The sequence below is a fragment of the Balaenoptera musculus genome, chromosome 3 (genome assembly GCF_009873245.2).
Source record: "Balaenoptera musculus isolate JJ_BM4_2016_0621 chromosome 3, mBalMus1.pri.v3, whole genome shotgun sequence".
In the NCBI taxonomy this organism is placed as follows: Eukaryota; Metazoa; Chordata; class Mammalia; order Artiodactyla; family Balaenopteridae; genus Balaenoptera; species Balaenoptera musculus.
In genome coordinates this window covers 94,158,303-94,181,073 of record NC_045787.1, presented here as the reverse complement: position 1 = coordinate 94,181,073, position 22,771 = coordinate 94,158,303, and the positions used below count along the sequence as shown (strand labels likewise).

General features: G+C 35.3%; 1 protein-coding gene across 6 annotated transcripts in view; it reads right to left on the bottom strand.

Moving 5' to 3' along the window:
* COMMD10 (COMM domain containing 10) overlaps positions 1–22,771 on the bottom strand; it is a 178,323-nt gene that overhangs the window by 143,701 nt on the left and 11,851 nt on the right. For 5 of the 6 annotated variants that reach the window (XM_036847807.1, XM_036847808.1, XM_036847811.1 and 2 more), the window contains exons 4-5: positions 21,130–21,285; positions 4,787–4,897 (exon numbers count right to left, since the gene is read on the bottom strand). In XM_036847807.1, the coding sequence (XP_036703702.1) occupies positions 4,787–4,897; positions 21,130–21,285 (267 nt within the window). Of the gene's footprint in view, positions 1–1,092; positions 3,575–4,786; positions 4,898–21,129; positions 21,286–22,771 lie in introns of those variants that run through there. The other variant, XM_036847809.1, reaches the window with a different exon arrangement.

Here is a 22,771-nt window from a genome sequence, read left to right as displayed (position 1 = left end):
TACTTTAAATTTCTAATACAAAGAGTTCATGATTTGACAGCATTATGTGTTTTTCTCTTACTGAAAAACCTGTCATATATACAGCTAAGGATGTGTTTTAATGATACAACCCTATTTCTTTGTTCACGACACATCAACATCAATGTCATATAGCCCTTACAATAAGGTCTGTTAATAAATGCAGTGTCTATTGAACTGAGACAACATCAAAACATACAACTTTACTTACCACATAAAAGAATATATTAGCGTCTTTCATTGACTTTAGTGTAAAATTGTTTCAATTTAATCAAAGAAAAAGAAAAGGAAATTTAGAATCCACGTAATTTTAGTTTTATGAAGACAATAATAAAAAATCATTGCATTTTAGAAAAGCTTTCAACACCTTGAAACATATACACATATTACAGGATAACTGCTAAGTTATTAAATAAGCAAAATGATACAGTATCCTAGCAATAAATATAGCATAGGTCTCTGAAATAAAATTGCCTGACTTCAAATCCTAGCTCTGTTTATTAGTTAGGAATAACCTAGGAAAATAAACTAACCACTACATGTTTCCATTTCTCCATCTATCTATAAAATACAGATAATAATAAGAATTCATACCTGGAAGAGATGTTTTAAATATCAAAGGAGGTAATACCATATCTACATAGAGTAAGCAATTTAAAAAAGGCTTTTTTCCCCTTTTCTCAATCTAAATAGAATTTGTCATACATTTTGAAAATAAGAATGAAGACCTCTAATTTTAAAAATTGGTATTAAAAGTCCTAAGTTCACTCAAGACCATAATTACCCTTCTGCAACCTGAGCACAATCCAATGGAACACTTAGATAAATGTTTAGAAAGTTCTCTTGTCAAGGTGACTTTATCCCAGTTGTTTCAAAAGAAGAAGAAAAAAAGAATGAAACACAAGGATCCTTTCTTAAAGGATGAACAAAAAGAATTTAGAATCACTGCATTTACAAAATATGATTGTCTTGAACAGCAAATTTACTTTGGAAAATGCAAGATTAGTAGTAAAATTCAAATATTTTAGTGTTTTTAGCATATTCAGTTAAAGTGTTGATGCCATTCAAAATTACCAAATCTGTTACATATAAAATTGCTATTCTCTATAAATAAAGAAATTTCAACTGTCTCTATGACTAGTCTGGAACCAGTTATGCTCTAACCTAACACAGCCATTCAACTATCTTTGGGATTATTGTATTCTCTTTTCTCATAGAGAAGTTAATACAGGTGGCAGAATGTAACAAAAAAAATCAACAGTGTAGAAGGCTTTTTAATAAATTTCATTTTGGCAAATGATCATATACAAATTAGCAAATATTGAAATCAGGATGATTTTATTTATTTGTTCTGTACATATCTGATTAATAGGCACTAATTTTGTTGATGGAAACAAGAGAACTCTATTGTTATACACAGATTAGAAATGTAAACACTTAGCATTTCCCACAACTACTGACTTCACAAATTATTTTGAATGTTATTTCAAATAACACTGTGAGTGCCAGAGGTTAGGTAAGCAAAGAGCTCTACTGCCCCCTAATGAAGTAAAACAAAAAAAACAAAAAAGCCAAAAAACTCAGAAAACTTGTTTTGAGGTATGTGTGGAACAGGAAGATAATCTTACTTTGCTAAATGCAGTAGACAAACAGTAAGAAAATTAACTGAAAACAACTAGAATATCTATCAAAATACTACAGGAAAAGCTAGAATCATCCAGTTTTCATGATAAAATTAGTAGCAAAACAGGAAAGCCTCGAGACAGAAATGTTCTAACAGAAAGGAGGCCAGTACAACAATGTTATCTAAAGTGACAGCAATTAAAACTTCACTGCAGGCTACACTTTTCATGTGTATGTTGGAAGGGAATGAGAAGAAAGAGATTCTTAGAAACCACGCTTTTCAGCGAATTACTGTAAGTTTTCAGTTCAGCAGCTCAAAAGTATTGTAAATACTATCAAAATATTCTCTTACAATTTGCACTGACTCTAATCCTCTCAGAATTATTTTAATATATGTGTACTTTCAGGATAACTACACTGTAAAACATACATTTGAAAGAATTTTACCTGTTTCCTGTTTTAAACAAATGTCAATTTCTTAAGCATGACAACTTTGTACTTTATGATACTCTGCATCATAAACTAATCAGCGATAACTTTTAATCTTCCTTTTAATAAAATTTCTCCCTTCCTTTAACAAATTTGGTTTTTAAAACATGTTCCATACTCATGTTCCTTTCACCTAATATTCTAACCTGTCTAGAATTCCCGAATTCTCATTTCAGAACAGAGCAAATGTTTGGGGGAAGAGTAGTGTTTGGTCCTTAATAAAAGAAGTTATGTAAAAATTAACATCAAGGAATCAGATATAACAAGAGTACAAAGAATAGAATACCAGATCATAAAAACATGGAGAAAAAGTAAAGCTTCCCAGCAGCAGTTCACTGAGGGGAACAGAGGTATGGTAGATAACTGTTCCTTTATAGCTAGGGCACACGTCACTTGGAGAGGGCATGTTTCTAACCAGGTTGACCGTGGTTGTACATTCCATTATGTCTGCTGCTTACAATATATAAGAAATAGGGACCAAATCCACAAAATGCCACAGGGGAGATAGGCAACACAGAGAAAGAGGGTCACTTAAGTCTGCATACGAAATGAAAATATCCTTTACATTTGTGTGCTGCTGCGCCTCTTCCCAAGTGTCTGTTAATGAAAACGGTTCTCTAGCTCTGCAAGTCATAAGGGTAACCAAATGTTCATCTAAAATTTTAAAATAGCAACAGACAGAAAAATACAAATGTACTCAAACCTATATCTCAAATGAGTTGGATCTCACATCTGTATAGACTTCCTGAATAATATGAATTAAAAACATGACTCTTTTACTTGAAGCATTACTCATTCATTCCTACTGCCTAAAGATATAACTGACACAGAGACATGTTTTGAAGACATAATAAAGAAGTTGGGAGGACTCAAGCATCCATCCCAAAGTTACACACTGCCAAAGTCATGATGCTTAAAGTATATCAAATATAGAGTCAAAATTGTATCCTTCCAAGCCATAAACTCCATTTAGCTACTCAGACTTAACATATGATAGTCACGAGAAATAAAGCAGCGAACGTATACCTGGAGAACGCATATACGTATGTGTGTATACAGGTGTGTGTTTTCCCTCATGGAATCGTCCCAGTCCACACCACTGAGTTCCAGGTTATTATCCTAAACCTAAAGGAAGGCCTTCCCTAGTTCATGGGGAGAAAAAAAAATAAAGGACTTTCCAGGCTATCCTTTCCCTCCCCTATTCTCAGAAGCATACATATGAAAAATATGATCAAAAATTAAAGGGAGAAAGAATGAAAGAAAAGGGAAAAGGTTAATTTCATCAAGAAATAAAGTTAGTGGCAGCTTTGGTTTAAAACAAAGAGATTTATTTATTCATTAGCCCAAGAAAACTTTTATTGATGATGATGAAGATGGCAGCAGCCAGCATTTATAGAGCATCATGTACTTTACATACACTGAGTATTTGATCTTCATAAAAGCCCTGTGAGACAGATAATATTATTCCTGTTTCACAGATGAAGAAACTGACACTCATAAAGATTAAGTCACTTGCCCAAGGTTAGACCGCTACTAAATTGCAGAGCATATATAATATACCAGTCAATTCGACACTTAACCATTAAGTTTATGTTCTTTTCTGTTGAAAATGTGTGAAATGAAATGATTCTTTGCAAACACTGTAATAAATTAATAAATTATATATGTTAAGATCCAATTCAATTGCCTAAAATTCTGTAGACATGTAACCTGAGCTAGGCACTGATGCCAGTTCTTATGGAAGACAGAAATGTACAAGACATAATAAACAGTGAAAGTGCTAACAAAGAAGTAATAATATACACATCCTTCAATGCCCATTATAAATAATAACATTTCTTCCATTCTTCTCTGATCACATACAGCCACAGTAATCTCTTCTCCTTCAGATCTTCCTACCTCATTCTCACCTCTATTTCATTTGTCTTAAAATGAGACAGTCTCATTTATTTAAGGAAAAAAAGTCACTCCCCCTTCTCTCTCTCTCTTAAAGATACTCAATTATAGTAAAAAATATATAAAAATAGCATTCAATGACAACTGAAATACACATTTCTCAATATGCTGTAGTAAAAACTATTCCATAGCAACTCTTTGACCTTTGAAAACATGTTCAAGTTTTCTTACATTAATACTAAAGAAGAAATCACCATGCAGTTTAAAACTAATCCAAAATTCTATTTTGTAATAGCTGAGATTTAAATACACACACAGACATACTATACATACACAAACAGAACTCAGGTCACCTTCATATTTCAGGCATTGGCTGGACAACATTATTCCCTTTGCCATATGTATGCAGCTTAAAACACAAAACACCCAGAAACATCCACAATTATCTAAAACATTAAACTCATAATTTTATATGACTACTACCAATTTTTTCCACTGCAGAATTTAAAAGAAGACATTATAACATATTCTTGCAAGAAAAGTACCTTGTAAGACCACCTGTTTTTTCAAATAAATAACAAAGTGATATGTAAATCTGACACCAAAACTTGTCACAAAGATCTGTCATTTTGTTAATCTTTCTTTAATTTTAATTAAATTATGTTTAAATCTTCAATTCAGAGAACAAAGACCTTGCTAACAATAAAGTACAAGACCTAGTAAACAAAATACATCCTTTCAATGGGATACCCTTTCTTACCTTCGAATCCTCATTGCTCACTCCTAGCTGTAACACAGCTTGAGGAGATTTTAGTTTTGCTTGGGCAGAGTGAGCCATCTGAAGGTTAAGCTGCCATCCAACCGTCTCCAGCTACAAAAGACAAGCACAGATTGGAATCAGATGGTACAGAAGGAAGAAAAGAGTCAACTTTAAGCAAATCTCCAATCAGCAGGAATGAACATGGAGAGCCTGGACTTTGTGGAAAGTCAGTTCCAGGGCTCCTTTAACCTGCACACTCTGTACACTCTCCCTTTGGGCTCATTAGATTGGCCACGTGCCACGCCTGTCAAATTCAACAGTAAAACTGGTCTTTAAATACACTCTGTTCTAAAAATAAAAGTTCTGAGACTAAGCGATGAACTACACTAAAGGAGTCAATGGTTTATAAATAGTAAATTACTATTTTAAAACAGTATATTTTAGGGAATTCCCTGGCCGTCCAGTGGTTAGGACTCCGCGCTCTCACTGCCAAGGGCCAGGTTGATCCCTCCCTGGTCAGGGAACTAGGATCCCACAAACCACGCGGTGCAGCCAAAAAAAAACAAAAACAAAAACCAGTATATTTTAAAGCCAATGTTTTTTAAATAGCTATAAATTTTAACCAGTAAATAGCATATACTGGTGATAAGTACTTTAATGACCTCCTATTATCTTTCAAAACTCTTTGCAGTAAGTAGAACACGGTAGAACTTTTTTTTTTTTTTTAAGGGAAATTGAAGTGCCCAGATGGTAAGAGGTTCACACATTTAGACACAGTTAGTGAGACTGGAATAGAGCCAGGCAAAGAATTGATATCTACTAGTGAGCAGGTGTTATCATGCTTTCCAAAGTATTCTAACTTACTATGGTTCCCAGTTATGACAGAAACTAATTAGAATACTTTCTTTGAATTTATTAATTAACAACAGCAAAATTGAATCAGGAAGGCAAAAACAGTAAAGACAGACTAAAACAGCTTAAGTTTCAAAATATTAAGCAGCATAAATGTGGCTTTACTGAACAGGACAGATTATTGGTTTCTCCAACCTCAAAACTATGAAGTTTTAAATCTAATTTCCAATAAATCTAAAGTATCAATATTTAGGGAAGTTTTGTGACATGTAATTGTCATATACCTCTGACAACATGACTCTAGTAATTGATTTAGTAAAACTACCTTAGCTACACTGGTAAGAATGGCAGCCTCACAACAATTTTTACTTAACTGGAATACTAATTGCTAACTTGAAAGACTGTTCAACAGCTAGAATCACAGCAGTGACTCAAAGCCAAACTGGAAAGAGAGCAATGAAAGTATTATCTATTCGAGAGAGGATGTGATGAGAAAATAAAGATACAATTCTGTACTTTCTGGCACTGAACCTTTTAGAGGTTATGGGTAAAAAGGGGGAAGATGTTGCAAAGACATAATCCATAATACCACAAGTAAAAAAATCAATTTAATGGTACATGTTAAGTAAGGATACGTAATGTACTGATCTTTAACACTGATTGCAGTAGTAACATAGTCTCTAATAGCAGCCCACTACTTTTTCAACAGTCACATGCAGTAGACCCTCCAATATAACAGGAAAGAACATGTCATAACTACTCTCATATATCCAAGCATTTTGACACACATCACCGTCTTAATTGAAAAGCACCCTCTAGGTATTTGTATGGACCTGTAAGACACTGTTTTGATCTCATTTAACTAATCCTATCCCTGTCCTTTAAGTACTTAAGATAAATGACAAAGATAAATATTAAGTGAATAAATTAAAATATGGTCCCACTAGGTCAGACCTCTGCATAAATTAATGTATGCTCAGTCACTGCACAGAGGTGGAATGGGAGAATTGAGATCACTAACTTAAAGCTTATGCTTTAGTTCATGCTTACGCTGTCACTTACTAGCTAGGTGACCCTGATAGTTAAGTCACAATCTTTCAAGGTCTCAATTTCCTCATAAAAAATGGAAATAAATCTACGTGAATTATCTACTTTTCTGAGTTACTGGTAATATCAAATAAGAAAATGCATATTCAAATTGTTTTGGAAACTACAAAGCATTATAAATATAAGGCATTTGGGTCGCCTAATGTTTCCTACAGTATTTTTTTTTTTAATAGCTACTTTATTTATTTATTTATTTATTTATTTATTTTTAGCCATGTTGGGTCTTCGTTTCGTGCGAGGGCTTTCTCTAGTTGCGGCAAGCGGGGGCCACTCTTCATCGCGGTGCGCGGGCCTCTCACTATCACGGCCCCTCCCGTTGCGGGGCACAGGCTCCAGACCCGCAGGCTCAGCAGTTGTGGCTCACGGGCCCAGTTGCTCCGCGGCATGTGGGATTTTCCCAGACCAGGGCTCGAACCCGTGTCCCCTGCATTAGCAGGCAGATTCTCAACCACTGCGCCACCAGGGAAGCCCTCTTTTTTTAATAGTATCTTTTAAATATAGTTGGCACTCTATATCTATCTGTTGAATTGAAACAAATCAAAAAATACAAGGAAAGGTAAATTTTTAAAACCATCATAACTAAAAAGAGTTCGTTGGTTGACGTTCTTAAATTCTAGAGCCTCTTCTATTGAATTTTGTGATTTAAAAATATTTGTCCCATGCCCACATGAAAGAGTAATATAAAAATTAAAAATAAAAAATCACTAAACTCATATGTAGGTATACGCACATACACACACCCACACATAAAATTTCACAGAAAAAGATCAGTATTCAGAAAACTTAAATGAAGAGGGAATATAGGATAACTAGAATTATTTTTAAAAATACTTTACAGTTACACAGAGTAGTAAGAAAAACAAAACTAACAAAATATTTACAGTGAAACTAGGAGACAATACCAACACTACTTGAGATAGGTACTCTTATTATCCCCATTCTAGAGATTAAATATGAAAAATGTAAACAACTGGTGAATAGGAGTAAAGAGTATATGAAGATTCCTTATGCTATTATTCCCACTTTTCTCTAAGTTTGAAATTATATCAAAATCAAAAGTTACAGAAATTGATGCAAGTAAAAATCATCAATGGATACTAAATTTAAGTGGAGAAAGTTCGATTTGAAATGAACAGTGAATGAATGAATTGGAAACATTCTATGTACCAGTGAACAATAGAGGCACTGATGATTATACCTCAAATTTTCACCTTTTTCCTTTGGAAAGAAAATGCTGTAGAAGAAATGAAGAAGGTATTTATAATCTGCTCAAATAGGTTCATTAATCAAATCAGCAAAAATTTCAACAGGCTGTCATTTGGATGCCCTCCGGGAGATGCCAAATTTTATTCCCCATTTTTAAGCTGGCAGTGCCCAATTTACAAAATCAGATTCTAAAAAAGCTATTTGTTTGGGACTTAGAACAAATCTGCAAATATAATAAAATTATAAATGGTGATTAAATTACCAAGTAATTTAACAGAAGGAATGCAAGTGGTTCCCTACTTTTGTCCTAACTAGAGGAATATCTAAAACTCAAAAAATAATAAATTCCAGTCCTAAATGGCTAAAAATAATACCTTGGCATTAAGAAAAATCTTCAATTTCCGGCATTTTATATATGTGGTTTTCTTAACTATTATATACAATAGATATCAGCCTTAACTCAACAAGGATATAATTTGAGAAAAAGCCTGTTGCTTTCAGGACACTAATGATTCCCATCTTTACGTAAATACCACAAGTTGTATGCTGATGAAACCTACACTTCTTATCAGTAGAATCAGACTTTCATCCTAGTCTTCTACCCATTTTTAAATAATAATGGCACAATGATATAAAGACTGGCCTCTGCAAATGAAAAAAACAAAAACAAACAAACAAACAAAAACAAGTTTACCATTAACTGAGATGAGAAAACTACAGGAACAGTTTCAAGAGGAATGATCCAAAGATCAGTTTATTTTTTTAATGTTAAGCTTGAGATGCCTATTCTATATCCAATGAAACTATCAAGTAGGCTAGAGAAAAAATGTTTTATTAGAAAATAGTTTTTAAACCCAGAAGCCTAGATGTGATTGCCAGGGAAGTACAAAAGAAAAAAGAAGAGGATCAGGGACTGACTCCTGGCACAATACAAAATTTAGAGGTTATGGAAATGAGAAGAAAGTAGCAAATATGACTGACTAAAAGAAGCAGCCAGAAAGGAGAAAAACCAGAGCATGGACCTGACTTTTGTACCATCATAGATGCTGGGGACATAAAAATCAATAAACTTACAATCTCTGTCCCAAGAGCTTCAAGTCTAGTGATGAAGACAAACATATACAAAAGTCATTTTGATATAACACATATGTAGAAAATCCTAAGTAACTGCAAAAAAGCTACTAAAACTAATGGCCAATTTTAAGAAAGTTATGGCAAAAGATTAATATGAAACATCAATAGTTTTCAATATACTGGAAACAAACAATTGGAAAATATTAAAAATGCAATTCCATTTATAGTAGCAACCAAAATCATGCAAATACACAGTCTTAGTCTGTTCAGGCCACTAAAACAAAATACCACAGACTGCACAGCTTAATAATAACAACATTTATTTCTCACAGTTGTGGAGACTGGAAGTCTGAGATAAGGGTGCCAGCAAGGTTGAGTGAGGGCCCTCTTTCAGACTGCAGACTTCTTGTATCCTCATGTGGCAGAAGGAGGCAAGGGAGTTCTCTAGGGCCTCTTTATAAGGGCACTAATCCCATTCATTAGGGTTCTTTCCTTATTACCTAATCACCCCCTAACGGTCCTACCTCCTAATATCATCACCATGGGGGTGAGGTTTCAACATACAAATCTTGAAGAGACACAAACATTCAGTCTATAGCATAAGGATAACAAAATTTGTGCAAATCCTCGTCACTGGAAAAACTACAAACATTACTGGAATAAATTAAAGAAGATATCAATAAATGGAGAGACATACCATGCTCAAGAATTTAAAGATTCAATATTATTAAGGTGTCAGTTCTTCCAAAAATGATCTATAGAATTTAGGACAATCTAATTAAATCCCCAGCAGGAATTTTTTAACAGAAACTGACAAGTTGATTCTAAAATTTAAATGGAAAGGCAAATGACCTAAAAGTGTCAAACCAATTTTTTTAAAGAGTTGGAGGAGCTATATTACCTAACTTGAAGAATATAAAACTACAGCAATAAAGACAATGTGGCATTGGCAAAGGATAGACATAAAGACCCATCAATTGACTTCTAACGAAGGTACCAAGGTAAATGATGCTGGAACAACTAGATATGTACATGGAAACAAAAAACAACCTCTATCTAACACCAAACACAAAAATGAACTCAAAATGGATCACAGACCTAAATGTAAGTGCTAAAATCATCAAACTTCCAGAAGAAAACATAAAAGGAAATCTTTGTGATCTTAGGCTAGGCAAAGATTTTAGAGAGAGCCATAAAAGTATGAACCATAAAAGAAAACAATTATAAACTAGACTTCATCAAAATAAAAAATTCTCTTCTTTAAAAGTCACCATTAAGAAAAAGGCAAACCACGGACTAATAAAATATTCACAATACATATACCTGACAAAGGACTTGTACCCAAACTATATAAAGAATTCTTATCACAATAAGAAAATGAAATCTACCCCACTGTAAAGCAATTATACTCCAATAAAGATGTTAAAAGAAAAATAAATTTAAAAAGAAAAGAAAAAGAAAATGAAATCTATACAAAAAGGGCGAAGATTGGAACAGATAATTCACAAAAGAAGATAAACAAATGGCCAATAAACATATAAAAAGATATTCAAAATCCTTATGTTCAACATCCTTATACCCATTAGAACGGCTAAAACTTTAAAGAATGGCAGCACCAAGTGTTGGCCAGGATATGAAGAAACTGCTGGTTGGAAGGTAAAATAGTATAACCACTTTGGAAAACTGTTTGGCAGTTTCTCATATAGTTAATATACACTGACCCTACAACCCAGTCAATCCACCCCTAAGAAGTTACTCAAGAGAAATGAAAATATATGTCCATAAAAAGATGTGTACATGAATGCTAACAGATTTATTCAAAATTGCCCAAAGCTGGAAAGAGCCCCACTATCCATCAACAAGTGAATGGATAAACAAACTGTGACACATCCGTATGATAGAATACCACCCCGCAATAAAAAAGAATACCAACCCACAATAAAAAACAATTAAACAACATGGATGAACCTCAAAATCATACTCAGTGGAAGAAGCCAGAGGAAAGTACACGTGTATGATTCCATTTATATAAAATCCTACTAAACACAATCTATAGTGACACAAAGCAGATCAGTGGTTTCCTGCAGCCAGGGTTTAGGGAGGAAAGAACTGCCAGGGGGCATGAGGAAACTTTTTAGCACAATGAAAATGCTCTGTATTTTGATTATGACCATGATCTCACAGATACAACGCTATCAAAATTCACCAAACAGTGCAATTAAAAGGATACAGATTACACTACGTAAATGATAATTTAATAATGCTATTTTTTAAAAGATACAATATATTAAAGGCTGTAACAGAGGAATGTATAGGTGCGATGAGAGAACATCTTCAACCTCTTTGCCATCCTCTAGTCATGGGCAAGAACAGGAGGCAGTAAGTCTCAAAGGAACAAGCCACACTACTACTTGCCTCCCAGAGAAAGAATTCTATACTGTGACATCTATAAGTATACGAAGACAAGGTCAGGATCTTGGAGATGACTATTATGCAATACAGTATCCACATTACAAGAGGTATAAATGCTTTATTACAAATATCACAACTTAGGGATACTCTCTAACCTATACCCTCAAGTTTAGATGCCACAAAAGTCAACCTAGTGTCACTGCCAGGGTGGCATGAAACTTAAAATTATACTCCTTGACCCACAGGTTTGGCCAAAATACCTAATTGGTCTTCATATCCAAGTTATAAAGTGATGAGGGAAAACATCAATGAATCATCCTTCAGACTGCTTGCCACCTCTGCATACCATGAATATATGAAGGCCATAGTACAAGTTTGAGGACATCGAAATGTCATTCAACCAATGCTCTCACAGTTGGCAACACTCTGAAAAAGTACATCAATTCTATTTAGCAAGTGCACATCTTTGACGACTATGACGTAAGAGTAATTTTGCTAACAGCACAGTTCTTTGGCATTAGTAAAATCTTTATTTAATTTGTTAATGGTCTGGTTTTAGTCAATTATTTATAAAGCAGAGAATACATTTCTATTTCAAATTAGACTGATTAAAGGTCTCTTAGATCTAAAGTTCTTTAAATTGATTGCTGCATCAACAGCTAATGACATCACCTTTTTTCCCTGGAGAATTTCCATTTCAAACTAAAGCAATTCTTATTATACATATTCCCACTTTTAAAGAGGAAAAATGTAAATGACTGAATCTAGTATTCCAGCAAAACTCAAGAGTCGTGAAATAAATGAACCACAAAAGGCTTAAAGTACAACCAAAACGAAAACACAAAAGAACACTAGGAAATACAAAATATAATCCATACCCTCCTCTCTTTACTTTTCTTTCCTCCACCAATGAACACAAATATCCCTCTTTATAAGAAAACCTTATAAACTGAACCTCAAAATAGCACAATTAGTAAAGCAGGGATATTGTGCATTTATTTAATCAACAACTATTTTTTGAGGACCCACTATCTACCAAGGGCCATGTAAAGTAGTGAAAATACAGTAGTGAACAAAACAGACAAAAATTCCTACCCTTGTGGAGTTTATAGTTTAGTAGTAGAGACAGACAATTAAAAAAAATGAACACGTAGAATACATAGAGAGCCAGATAAGAATAATAAGTATTATAGAAAAAAATGAAGTAAGAATGTACCATACAGGTGGAAGCACTTCTCACTATGATGATTACGGCAAGGCTCACTGATACGTGTGATATTTGCGCAAAGAGCTGAAAAAGATAAGGAAGCCAACCAACCACATGAACAACCAAGAGCTTCTGAGGTAAAGAGACTAGAATTATCCAAAGTGAGCCAGGTGGATGTCAACAAGATAGTGGATCAAAAGGGGTCACTGATCATGTAGGGTCTTAAAGGCAATTGTAAGAACTTTGACTTCCATTATAAACAACACAGAAGGGGCTTCCCTGGTGGCGCAGTGGTTGAGAATCTGCCTGCCAATGCAGGGGACACGGGTTCGAGCCCTGGTCTGGGAAGATCCCACATGCCGCGGAGCAACTGGGCCCGTGAGCCACAACTACTGAGCCTGTGCGTCTGGAGCCTGTGCTCCGCAACAAGAGAGGCCGTGATAGTGAGAGGCCCGCACACCGCGATGAAGAGTGGCCCCTGCTCGCCGCAACCAGAGAAAGCCCTCGCACAGAAACGAAGACCCAACACAGCCAAAAATAAAGAAAGAAAGAAAGAAAGAAAGAAAGAAAGAAAGAAAGAAAGAAAGAAAGAAAGAAAGAAAGAAAGAAAGAAAGAATTAAACAACACGGAAAGACTTTGGTGGATCTGGAGCAGAGCTGGGACAGAATAAGACTTACAATTTAAAAGAAGCAGTTTTAGAGTTCCTAATCTGATAATGGTAGGAAGGAGTTTATATCACATCAACTTCCCTTGCAAATAAAAAGTATAACTTCTAAACAAAATATTTTAAAAACAGTGATTTGAAGGCATTGGAGAATGACTAAAAGCAGAAAGAAGTTAAAGGGAAGGGATCCACACAAGGTGACAGATTCATAAAAGAAGGGAACCACACAAGGTGACAGATTCACAATTCTATAACTTTTTACATTTATATGACTTTTTCCCAAACTGTGCAGCCACGGACTGGCTAAAACTCAAATACAAAGCCTCAGATTTAGCTTAAGGGGTCAGCAATCCCATTGCTAGACATTTACTCAAGGGAAATAAAAACATATGTCCACAAAAAGACTTGTACACAAATGTCAATAGCAGTCTTATTCATAATAGCCAGAAACTGGAAACAACCCAAAAGTCTATCAAGAGGAGTACAGATAAACAAATTGTGTTATTTTCATACAAGGAAATATTACTCAGCAACAAAAGAATTGCTGACACAAGTAACAACATGAATGAATCCCAAAAAACATGTTGAGAGACAGTAGACAGACACATTTATTTGAGTTCATTTATATTCAGTCTAAGAACAGAAAAAAAACAACCTACAGTGATGGAAATCTGAGTATGAAGGTGGAGGGAATTAAAACTGGGCACTTTCCAGGTAATGAAAATTTTCTCTATTGTGTTAAGGAGAATGATTAAATGGGTATATATAATTTCTGAAATTCATCAAACTGAACACACTTAAAATCTCTGCGTTTTCTGCAGGTAAATTATATTTCAATAAAAAAACAGTAAATGAATATAGCAGCATTTAAACCTCACAAACATTTACATTCAGTCAATTCCAGCACATGGAAAAACTATGGCTTTCACTTGATTCTTAACATGCCAACAACTAACGTAACAAATGAGGCAGAAATTTGACTTGTATATGGATGTAATTATAACAAAATACCTCTCCTATAAATGCAGATGATAATGTTAAGAAGCGTTTAAATCTTGGAAAAGCACTCAGATATGTATTCATAGTTAACGTATTTAGATTTAGCTATATGAAGTGTGCTTTTTCTGTTCTCTTTATAATAAAGCCATTCATCCATCCTTAGAATTCCAAAAGAAATGAAATAAGAATATAAGAGAAAATAATAAAACAAAAGAATACACTAAGTTTTAAAAATGTCAAATCTAAATTTCTTATATTACATATAAAAGACAGATATTTAACAATTAATGAAGCAAACAATTAGTTGTTACACTTAACAATAAAGTAAATCTTATTATAATGGCTTAAAGAGGATTTTTTTAAAAGACTGTTTAGGAACATTATTATCTTAAGAATGTTAGCCATCCATTTTTTTTTTTTTTTTTTTGAGTTTTGTGACCACCGCCCCCCCCTTTTAATTTCATTTTAATTCCTTGAATGGATGCAGGTTTCTTTGATTAGGGGCGGAATATTCATTGTTGGAAGGATGGGGTGGGATCTTTTTTCTTTCAATATTTGCTTTTTAAAAAAAATTTTATTTTTTATTTTTGGCTGCATTGGGCCTTCGTTGCTGTTCTCGGGCTTCTCGTTGCAGTGGCTTCTCTTGTGGAGTACCGGCTCTAGGCACGCGGCTTCAGTAGTTGCGGCGCATGGGCTCAGTAGTTGTGGCTTGCAGGCTCTGGAGTGCAGGCTCAGCAGTTGTGGAGCACAGGCTTAGTTGCTCCGTGGCATGTGGGATCTTCCCGGACCAGGGCTCGAACCCGTGTCCCCTGCATTGGCAGAAGGATTCTTAACCACTGCGCCACCAGGGAAGTCCCTGGGGTGGGATCTTGATTGCATCTGGTTACATCAGCTTCTCTTGCGCATTGGTCTTTTAAAGCCACAGCACTTCTGAAAGCTGTGTTCCCTTAAATTTTTCCTTAGCGCCACGTGTGGAAGGTTGTATAGCAGCCACCCACAGCCTGTGCATTTTTACTGCTCATGCTCCGCCAAGCTCTAGCTCTGCGGGTTTTCTGGTTAGGGTTCTCTGTTTAGGTATCACGAAGTTTAATCAAGGTTTAATTTATGTTCTTGTTGCTGATGGCCATTCCTCCATGCTTCATAGTCTCATTAAGTGCAGAACAAGGAGAGGTGGCTTTGCCTGTTGCCTAAAGTCTGTGTATGAGGAGGCTGTCCTTGGGTCCAGCCCTGTCTCTCCTGCCTCAATTCCACCCTGAAAGAGTTCCTTCCCAAAATCTTTTGGGGTTATTCAGGGCCAAAAGTCTCATTCTTCTGTAACTTCTTCAAGCTGGCAGGGGCAGTCTTCCCTTGTCTGACCCTGGGAATGAAACTTTCCTCCGTTCTGGTCAAGGGGTCCCAAGATTTCCATAGAGGCCTCAGCAGTAAGCAGTGGCTGGAGTCCCTGTATGACCATCATGTTTATGTCAAATTGTTGCAACCTGCTCAGCTAGGAGATAATCCAAGACCAGTCTATTATCCATCACCACATTAGCTAGGGAATTAAGAGATGCTGAGAGTCTAGAGAGTGAGTCCCCTCTGGTCCTGGCCAGTAGCCATCCATTTTTAAATGCAGGTTTCTCAAGAACATATGAGACATGATGAATTTTCACTACATAATGAAATAATAAATTTGCTATGTAACTGGTAAAATTAAGAACACTCTTAACAGGACGAAATCACAGTACACACATTTTGAGCATTCAAAACAAATACAACTGTCACATTTATCTTTAAAATCTCCCTAACAAACATACAAGTGCATACTGAGAAAAGGAATCAGTAGCCTTTAAAGAGCAGGCGACTCATAGAGTGCTAAAGAAAAGCCTTACGTATATTTCTCATAATCATACCTGTTACTGAGGAATAGGGTGAGCTTCAAATGTAAAAATATTTTAGAAAAAATATCATATAAAAAAACACAATTCTCTTCCTTAAGGTCTCAGAAAAAAAGAGATGTATCAATATGTCAGTAATATTTAACATGTAAGTTTTTACATTTTGTAGAGCAGGAAAATACATAAAGGAACTCTAACCAGAATTTTAGGAGTAAAATTAAACATAGTATTCAAGTTCTGTCTGAAAGGGTATTCATAATTTAATAAATGTTGTAACCACACAGGCATTTTAACAAAAATCAAACAGAAAACCCTGTTAGAAGGACACTGCTAACATAGTCAACACTGATAAAAGAGGGAAGACTACCAATTCTAATAAGCAGTGGTAACATTACAGTGTCCAAAGAGGTTAAGATAAAGTGTATTTAAAAAAAAAAAAAAAGTGAGATGGGATAAAATTTTTAAATCCCTTCAATCGTATCCTGTAAAAAGCTATCCAATCAATTTTCAATCTGCCTCTCACTTATTAGATTGAAATAATAGAAGATGAAAAGAGGTGTTTTTAAAAACTGAATTAAAAATAAGTTCCTTTTGATTTTTTAACTTGTTATTTAATTGAATCTGACTCTCTGTGAATTCAGAATTACTTACACAGATGTTCCACTGCAAGCACCACACAGTTTATGTGAACCTCTAAATGACTGTAAAACAGTCACTGCAAATACAACTTTTGTTCATTATATAATAAATCACTGCCATATATTTTCGTTACAATTTAAATGACATGCTCTATTTTCATCCACAGCTATTTTAGTCGCCATATCTTAACAGTCATCAGGGCAAAAAAGGAAGATAACATTATAGCTGCCAGAGGTACCATGACATAAAAGGAACAAGGCTTAATTAAGAGAGAGACCAATCTCGGACTTCCCTGGTGGTGCAGCGGTTGAGAATCCACCTGCCAATGCAGGGGACACGGGTTCGAGCCCTGGTCTGGGAAGATCCCACATGCCGCAGAGCAATTAAAGCCCGTGTGCCACAACTACTGAGCCTGCGCTCTAGAGCCCGTGTGCCACAACTACTGAGCCTGCGTGCCACAACTACTGAAGCCCACACACCTAGACCCCATGCTCTGCAACGAGAAGCCACCGCAATGAGAAGCCCACACACTGCAGCGAAGAGTAGCCCCGACTCACCACAACTAGAGAAAGCCTGCACGTAGCAACGAAGACCCAATGCAACCAAAAATAAATAAACAAAATTGAAAAAACAAAAAGAGAGAGAGAGAGAGCCCAATCTGATTCCCACCTCACCTTCACCATGGACCACTTGGGTTAACACGGTAAAGGTACACTTTTGAAAGTTTTATTTCTTTTTCAAATATATAAAACACACACACGTATACACACACACACACAAACTATGTAAACCACCCTGCATAATGCCTGACACAGAAAAATTTTGCTGCTAACATTTAGGTGGTAATATAGCACAGTGGCTTAGGAGTGTAACTACTTTGTCAAATCCCAACTCTACCACTTATATATCTGCGTGACCATGGACCAATTATTTAATCTCTCTAAGCCTCAGTTTAATTTTACATATAAACTAGAACTATTAATGGATTTTACAAGATATAATGCACTTAGTAGAGTTTTTGACCCACTGTAAACACAAGAAATGTTTGCTATTATTATATGATCTTAATTAGCATTTAAGGTATTAAAAAATGTATTAGCTACCCTCTCATATACTCTGTATTGGCAAAAGATAATTTCCTACATTCTTAAGGGACCAATGTCGTAGGGACCAATTAATCATATCCAACTACTTTTTTGCATATTTTATATGACAACTGATCAAACTACTTCTTAAACAGAAGTTAATGTAATACAACATAAGGAAGAAATATTACTTTTTTTTTTTTTTTTTGGCTGCATTGGGTCCTCACCGCAATGCGCGGGTTTTCTCTAGTTGTGGCGAGTGGGGACTACTCTTCGTTCAGTGCACGGGCTTCTCATTGCGGTAGCTTCTCTTGTTGCGGAGCACGGGCTCTAGGCACACGGGCTTCAGTAGTTGTGGCGTGTAGGCTCAGTAGTTGTGGCTCGCAGGCTCTAGAGCGCAGGCTCAGTAGTTGTGGTGCATGGGCCTAGCTGCTCTGCGGCATGTGGGATCTTCCCGGACCAGGGCTTGAACCCGTGTCCCCTGCATTGGCAGGCGGACTCTTAACCACTGCGCCACCAGGGAAGCCCCAGAAATATTACTTTTAAAAAAGCAACAAACAATCATCCAGAAAACAATAAAAAATGACTTACTATTAGAGGTGAAAAAAGAAATATTTTTAACTATACAAGTATACTGTACTTATATAAATGCAAGAAAAAAAAAACCAAGAAAATTATATAAATATAAAAAATAGGCAAATATTCAAAGGCAAGTGGAGATTTTTTCTTTTTAAATGACGATGGTTAAAAAAATTTTAGGGATAAACAAATGGAAAACTTAAAATCTGTACAGGATACAGGAAAAAGCAGAAATTAAAATGAAAAATGAAGCTGTGATGTGGAAGACACTTGAGAGATCTCAGAATGTAGAGTTTAAAAAAAAAGAGAGAAATGAAAACAATACAGGGGCATTTTCTGGAAACCCACAGCTAGCATCTTTTTGTTTCTATTTTATACATTAGATCCCCAGAATTTATTCATCTTATAAGTGGAAATTTGTATTCTTTGAACAACATTGCCTCCATTTCCCTACCCCAGCCCCAGCCCCTGGTAACCACCATCCTACTCTCTTTTTTATTTTTTTTGCCGTACCGCGCAGCATGCAGGATCTTAGTTCCCTGACCAGGGATTGAACCTGTGCCCCTGCCGTGGAAGCAAGGAGTCTTAACCACTGGACCACCAGGGAAGTCCCTAGCATCTTACTTAATGATGAGAGACTGAATGCTTCCTCTCTAAAACTGGGAACAAAGCATGATGTTCAAACTTACCAATCTTATTCAACATCATATTAGAAGTCCTAGTCAGTACAGTAAGGCATGAAAAACAAAAGCTGAACAAACTGAAAAGGAAGAAATAAAACTATCTCTATATTCATGAACAATCTGACTTTCTACAAAGAAAATCACAAGGAAAACCACCAAAAAAACTGCTATAACTAATTAGTGAGTTTACCAAGGTCTTGAATACAGTATCAATATATAAAAATCAATTGTGTGGGCTTCCCTGGTGGCACAGTGGTTAAGAATCTGCCTGCCAATGCAGGGGACATGGGTTCGAGCCCTGGTCTGGGAAGATCCCACATGCCGCGGAGCGACTAAGCCCGTGTGCCACAACTACTGAGCCTGCGCGTCTGGAGCCTGTGCTCCGCAACGGGAGAGGCCGCGACGGTGAGAGGCCCGCGCACCGCGATGAAGAGTGGCCCCCGCTCTCCGCAACTGAAGAAAGCCCTCGCACAGAAACGAAGACCCAACACAGCCAAAAATAAAATATATATAAATAAATAAATAAATAAATAAATAAAATAAAAAAAAAAATCAATTGTGTTTCTATATACTAGCAATAAACAACTAGAAACCAAAATTTTAAAACCAGTACCATTTACAACAACTATAAAAAAAGAAACTTAGGTTAAGAGTGTTCAAATCTAACAAAATATGCTGAAAAATGAAAAACACTGATATAAGAAATCAAACAAGACCTAAATAAATGGAGATATACTCAATACTGTTAAGAAGTCATTTCTCTACAAAGTGAACTATAAATTACATAAAATCTCAATCAAAATTCCAGAGAATTTTTTGCAGATATTAAAAAACCTGGTTTTCAAATTTGTATTAAAAGGTAAAGAAGTTAGAATAGCCAAAACAATTATTAAAAAGAACAGTCAGCAGATTAACAATACTTGATTTTAAGACTTACTACAAAGCTACAGTAATTAAAGCAGCATGATATTGGCATAAAGATAGACAAATAGATAAATGAAACCAAAAAGAGAGTCCAGAAAGAGATACACAAATATGTCAAAACGATTTTTGACAAAGGGACTAAGGCAATTCAATAACAAAAGGATGTTATCAATAATTATGCTGAAACAAATGAACGTCCATATCAGAAAAACAAAAAGAACTTGGACCTGTACCTCATGGCTTATATAAAATTAACCCAAACTGGATGTTAGACTTAAATGTAAAACACAAACTATAAAACACTTAGAAGTAAACAAAAGTTTGTGACATTGCATTAAGCTACAAATTCTTAAGATACAAAACCAAAGGCAGTATCAATAAAAGAAAAAAATGATAAACCAAACTTGATCAGATTTTAAAGGATATACTTTGCAAAAGACACTGTTAGAAACTAAAACGGAAAGCTACAGACTAAGAGAAAATACCTGCAAATCACATATCTGACAAAGGACTCAAAGATTCACAAAACTCAACAGAAAGAAAACAAACACCTTCTACAAATTGTAACAACCAAAAAACAAAAACAAAAACAAAACCCATGCATTTCTATATGCTGGGATTTACACCTGTAATTGTCCTTTATATTTATATTACTATAATTCTTTATCTGTCACAGTGTGGAAATACAGTCAGACAAAAGATCTGAACAGACACTTCACCAAAGGAGACATATGGATGGCAAGTAAGTACATAAAAAGATAATCATCATAATCTGTTATTAGGGAAATGTAAATTAAAAACACAAGATATCATTACAAAACCTAACAGAATAGCTTTAATACAAACAACTGACAATACCAAGTGTTGACAAGGATTTGGAACTACTGGAACGCTCATATAATGCTGCTGAAAATGCAAAATAACACCAATCACAAATATTTCCAGAAAATAGAAGAAGAGAGCGGAACTTTTCAGATATAATAATTTATGCAATACATACATATCGAAAAATATCTTTTGAGTAGTATATCCTATACCTTGTGGGGTGCAAGAATCCTCTGCCTGAATTTTTCAATTGTTTCTTGACCCATAGAAGACCAAGCATTGACAAATGCTTCTGCTTTGTCTTGTCTAAGATGAATGTTCTCTAACTGCTGCTGCAAAGCTGCTGGCTTCACGTTGTAATATACTGCCTATTAAAGAGGAAAAAAAAAATTACATATATCCCAAATGTTCATGCAGAGACCTTGAACTGTAATCAAATACAACATTATTTTAAATGATTTAAATTTAAAAAATTTCATATTTCTGTTGCAGAGATTTTTATTATTATTTTACAAATAATAATATACTCAACCAAGGGCTGGAAGATTCAGAATTAAATGGTCTAAATTTTTCAAGCTAAACTGCTTCATTTTTGCCTGTGGTTTAAGTAATACTAAATCCACTTAACAGAAAAACTTCTTTGCTTTGGCTATGTAAATGGTATCCTAATTAAAAGTTCATTTCCTTATTTCACTTCATTATTTCAAATACATACACAGTGGTTTTGTTTCCCAACTATCAAAATTTTTCCAAGAAACACTTTCTCAAAACCACGTTCATCTACCAACTTCCTAGGTAATATATAATAAAAAATTGAAAACTTTTTTCACGGTGATACCTGTTGTTTTTTACATTATTCTGAAAAAACTTTCTCATAAACCCCAGGCTGCTCTGCCCTGTTCAGTTATCCTTTTCTTCTACTGAAGGTTCACCAAGGATAGGAACCATAATCATCTTTATGATCTGTAATCTGTATAAGGCTGCATGTAGTAGATGCCCAGCAGCTTGTCCTCCTAACGGTATCTATTCACTAGAATGCCCAGGAAGCTACAGTATTGTTTACTGTGAAATAAACAACAGGAATTTATTAAGAATCTATTTTTATAGCCACTATGGAGAACAGCATGGAGGTTCCTTAAAAAATTAAAAATAGAACTACCATATGACCCAGCAGTCCCACTACTGGGCATATACCCTGAGAAAACCATAATTCAAAAAGAGTCATGTACCACAATGTTCATTGCAGCTCTATTTACAGTAGCCAGGACATGGAAGCAACCTAAGTGTCCATCGACAGATGAATGGATAAAGAAGATGTGGCACATATATACAATGGAATATTACTCAGCCATAAAAAGAAACGAAATTGAGTTATTTGTAGTGAGGTGGATGGACCTAGAGTCTGTCATACAGAGTGAAGTAAGTCAGAAAGAGAAAAACAAATACGGTATGCTAACACTTACATATGGAATCTAAAAAAAAAAAAAGGTTCTGATGAACTAGGGGCAGGACAGGAATAAAGACGCAGACATAGAGAATGGACTTGAGGACACGGGGAGGGGGAAGGGTAAGCTGGGATGAAGTGAGAGAGTGGCAATGACATGTACACACTACCAAATGTAAAACAGCTAGTGGGAAGCAGCCGCATAGCACAGGGAGATCAGCTGGGTGCTTTGTGACCACCTAGAGGGGTGGGATAGGGAGGTTGGGAGGGAGACGCAAGAGGGAGGGGATATGGTGACATATGTATACATATAGCTGATTCACTTTGTTATACAGCAGAAACTAACACAACATTGTAAAGCAATTACACTCCAATAAAGATGTTAAAAAAAAAGAATTTATTTTTAGCCC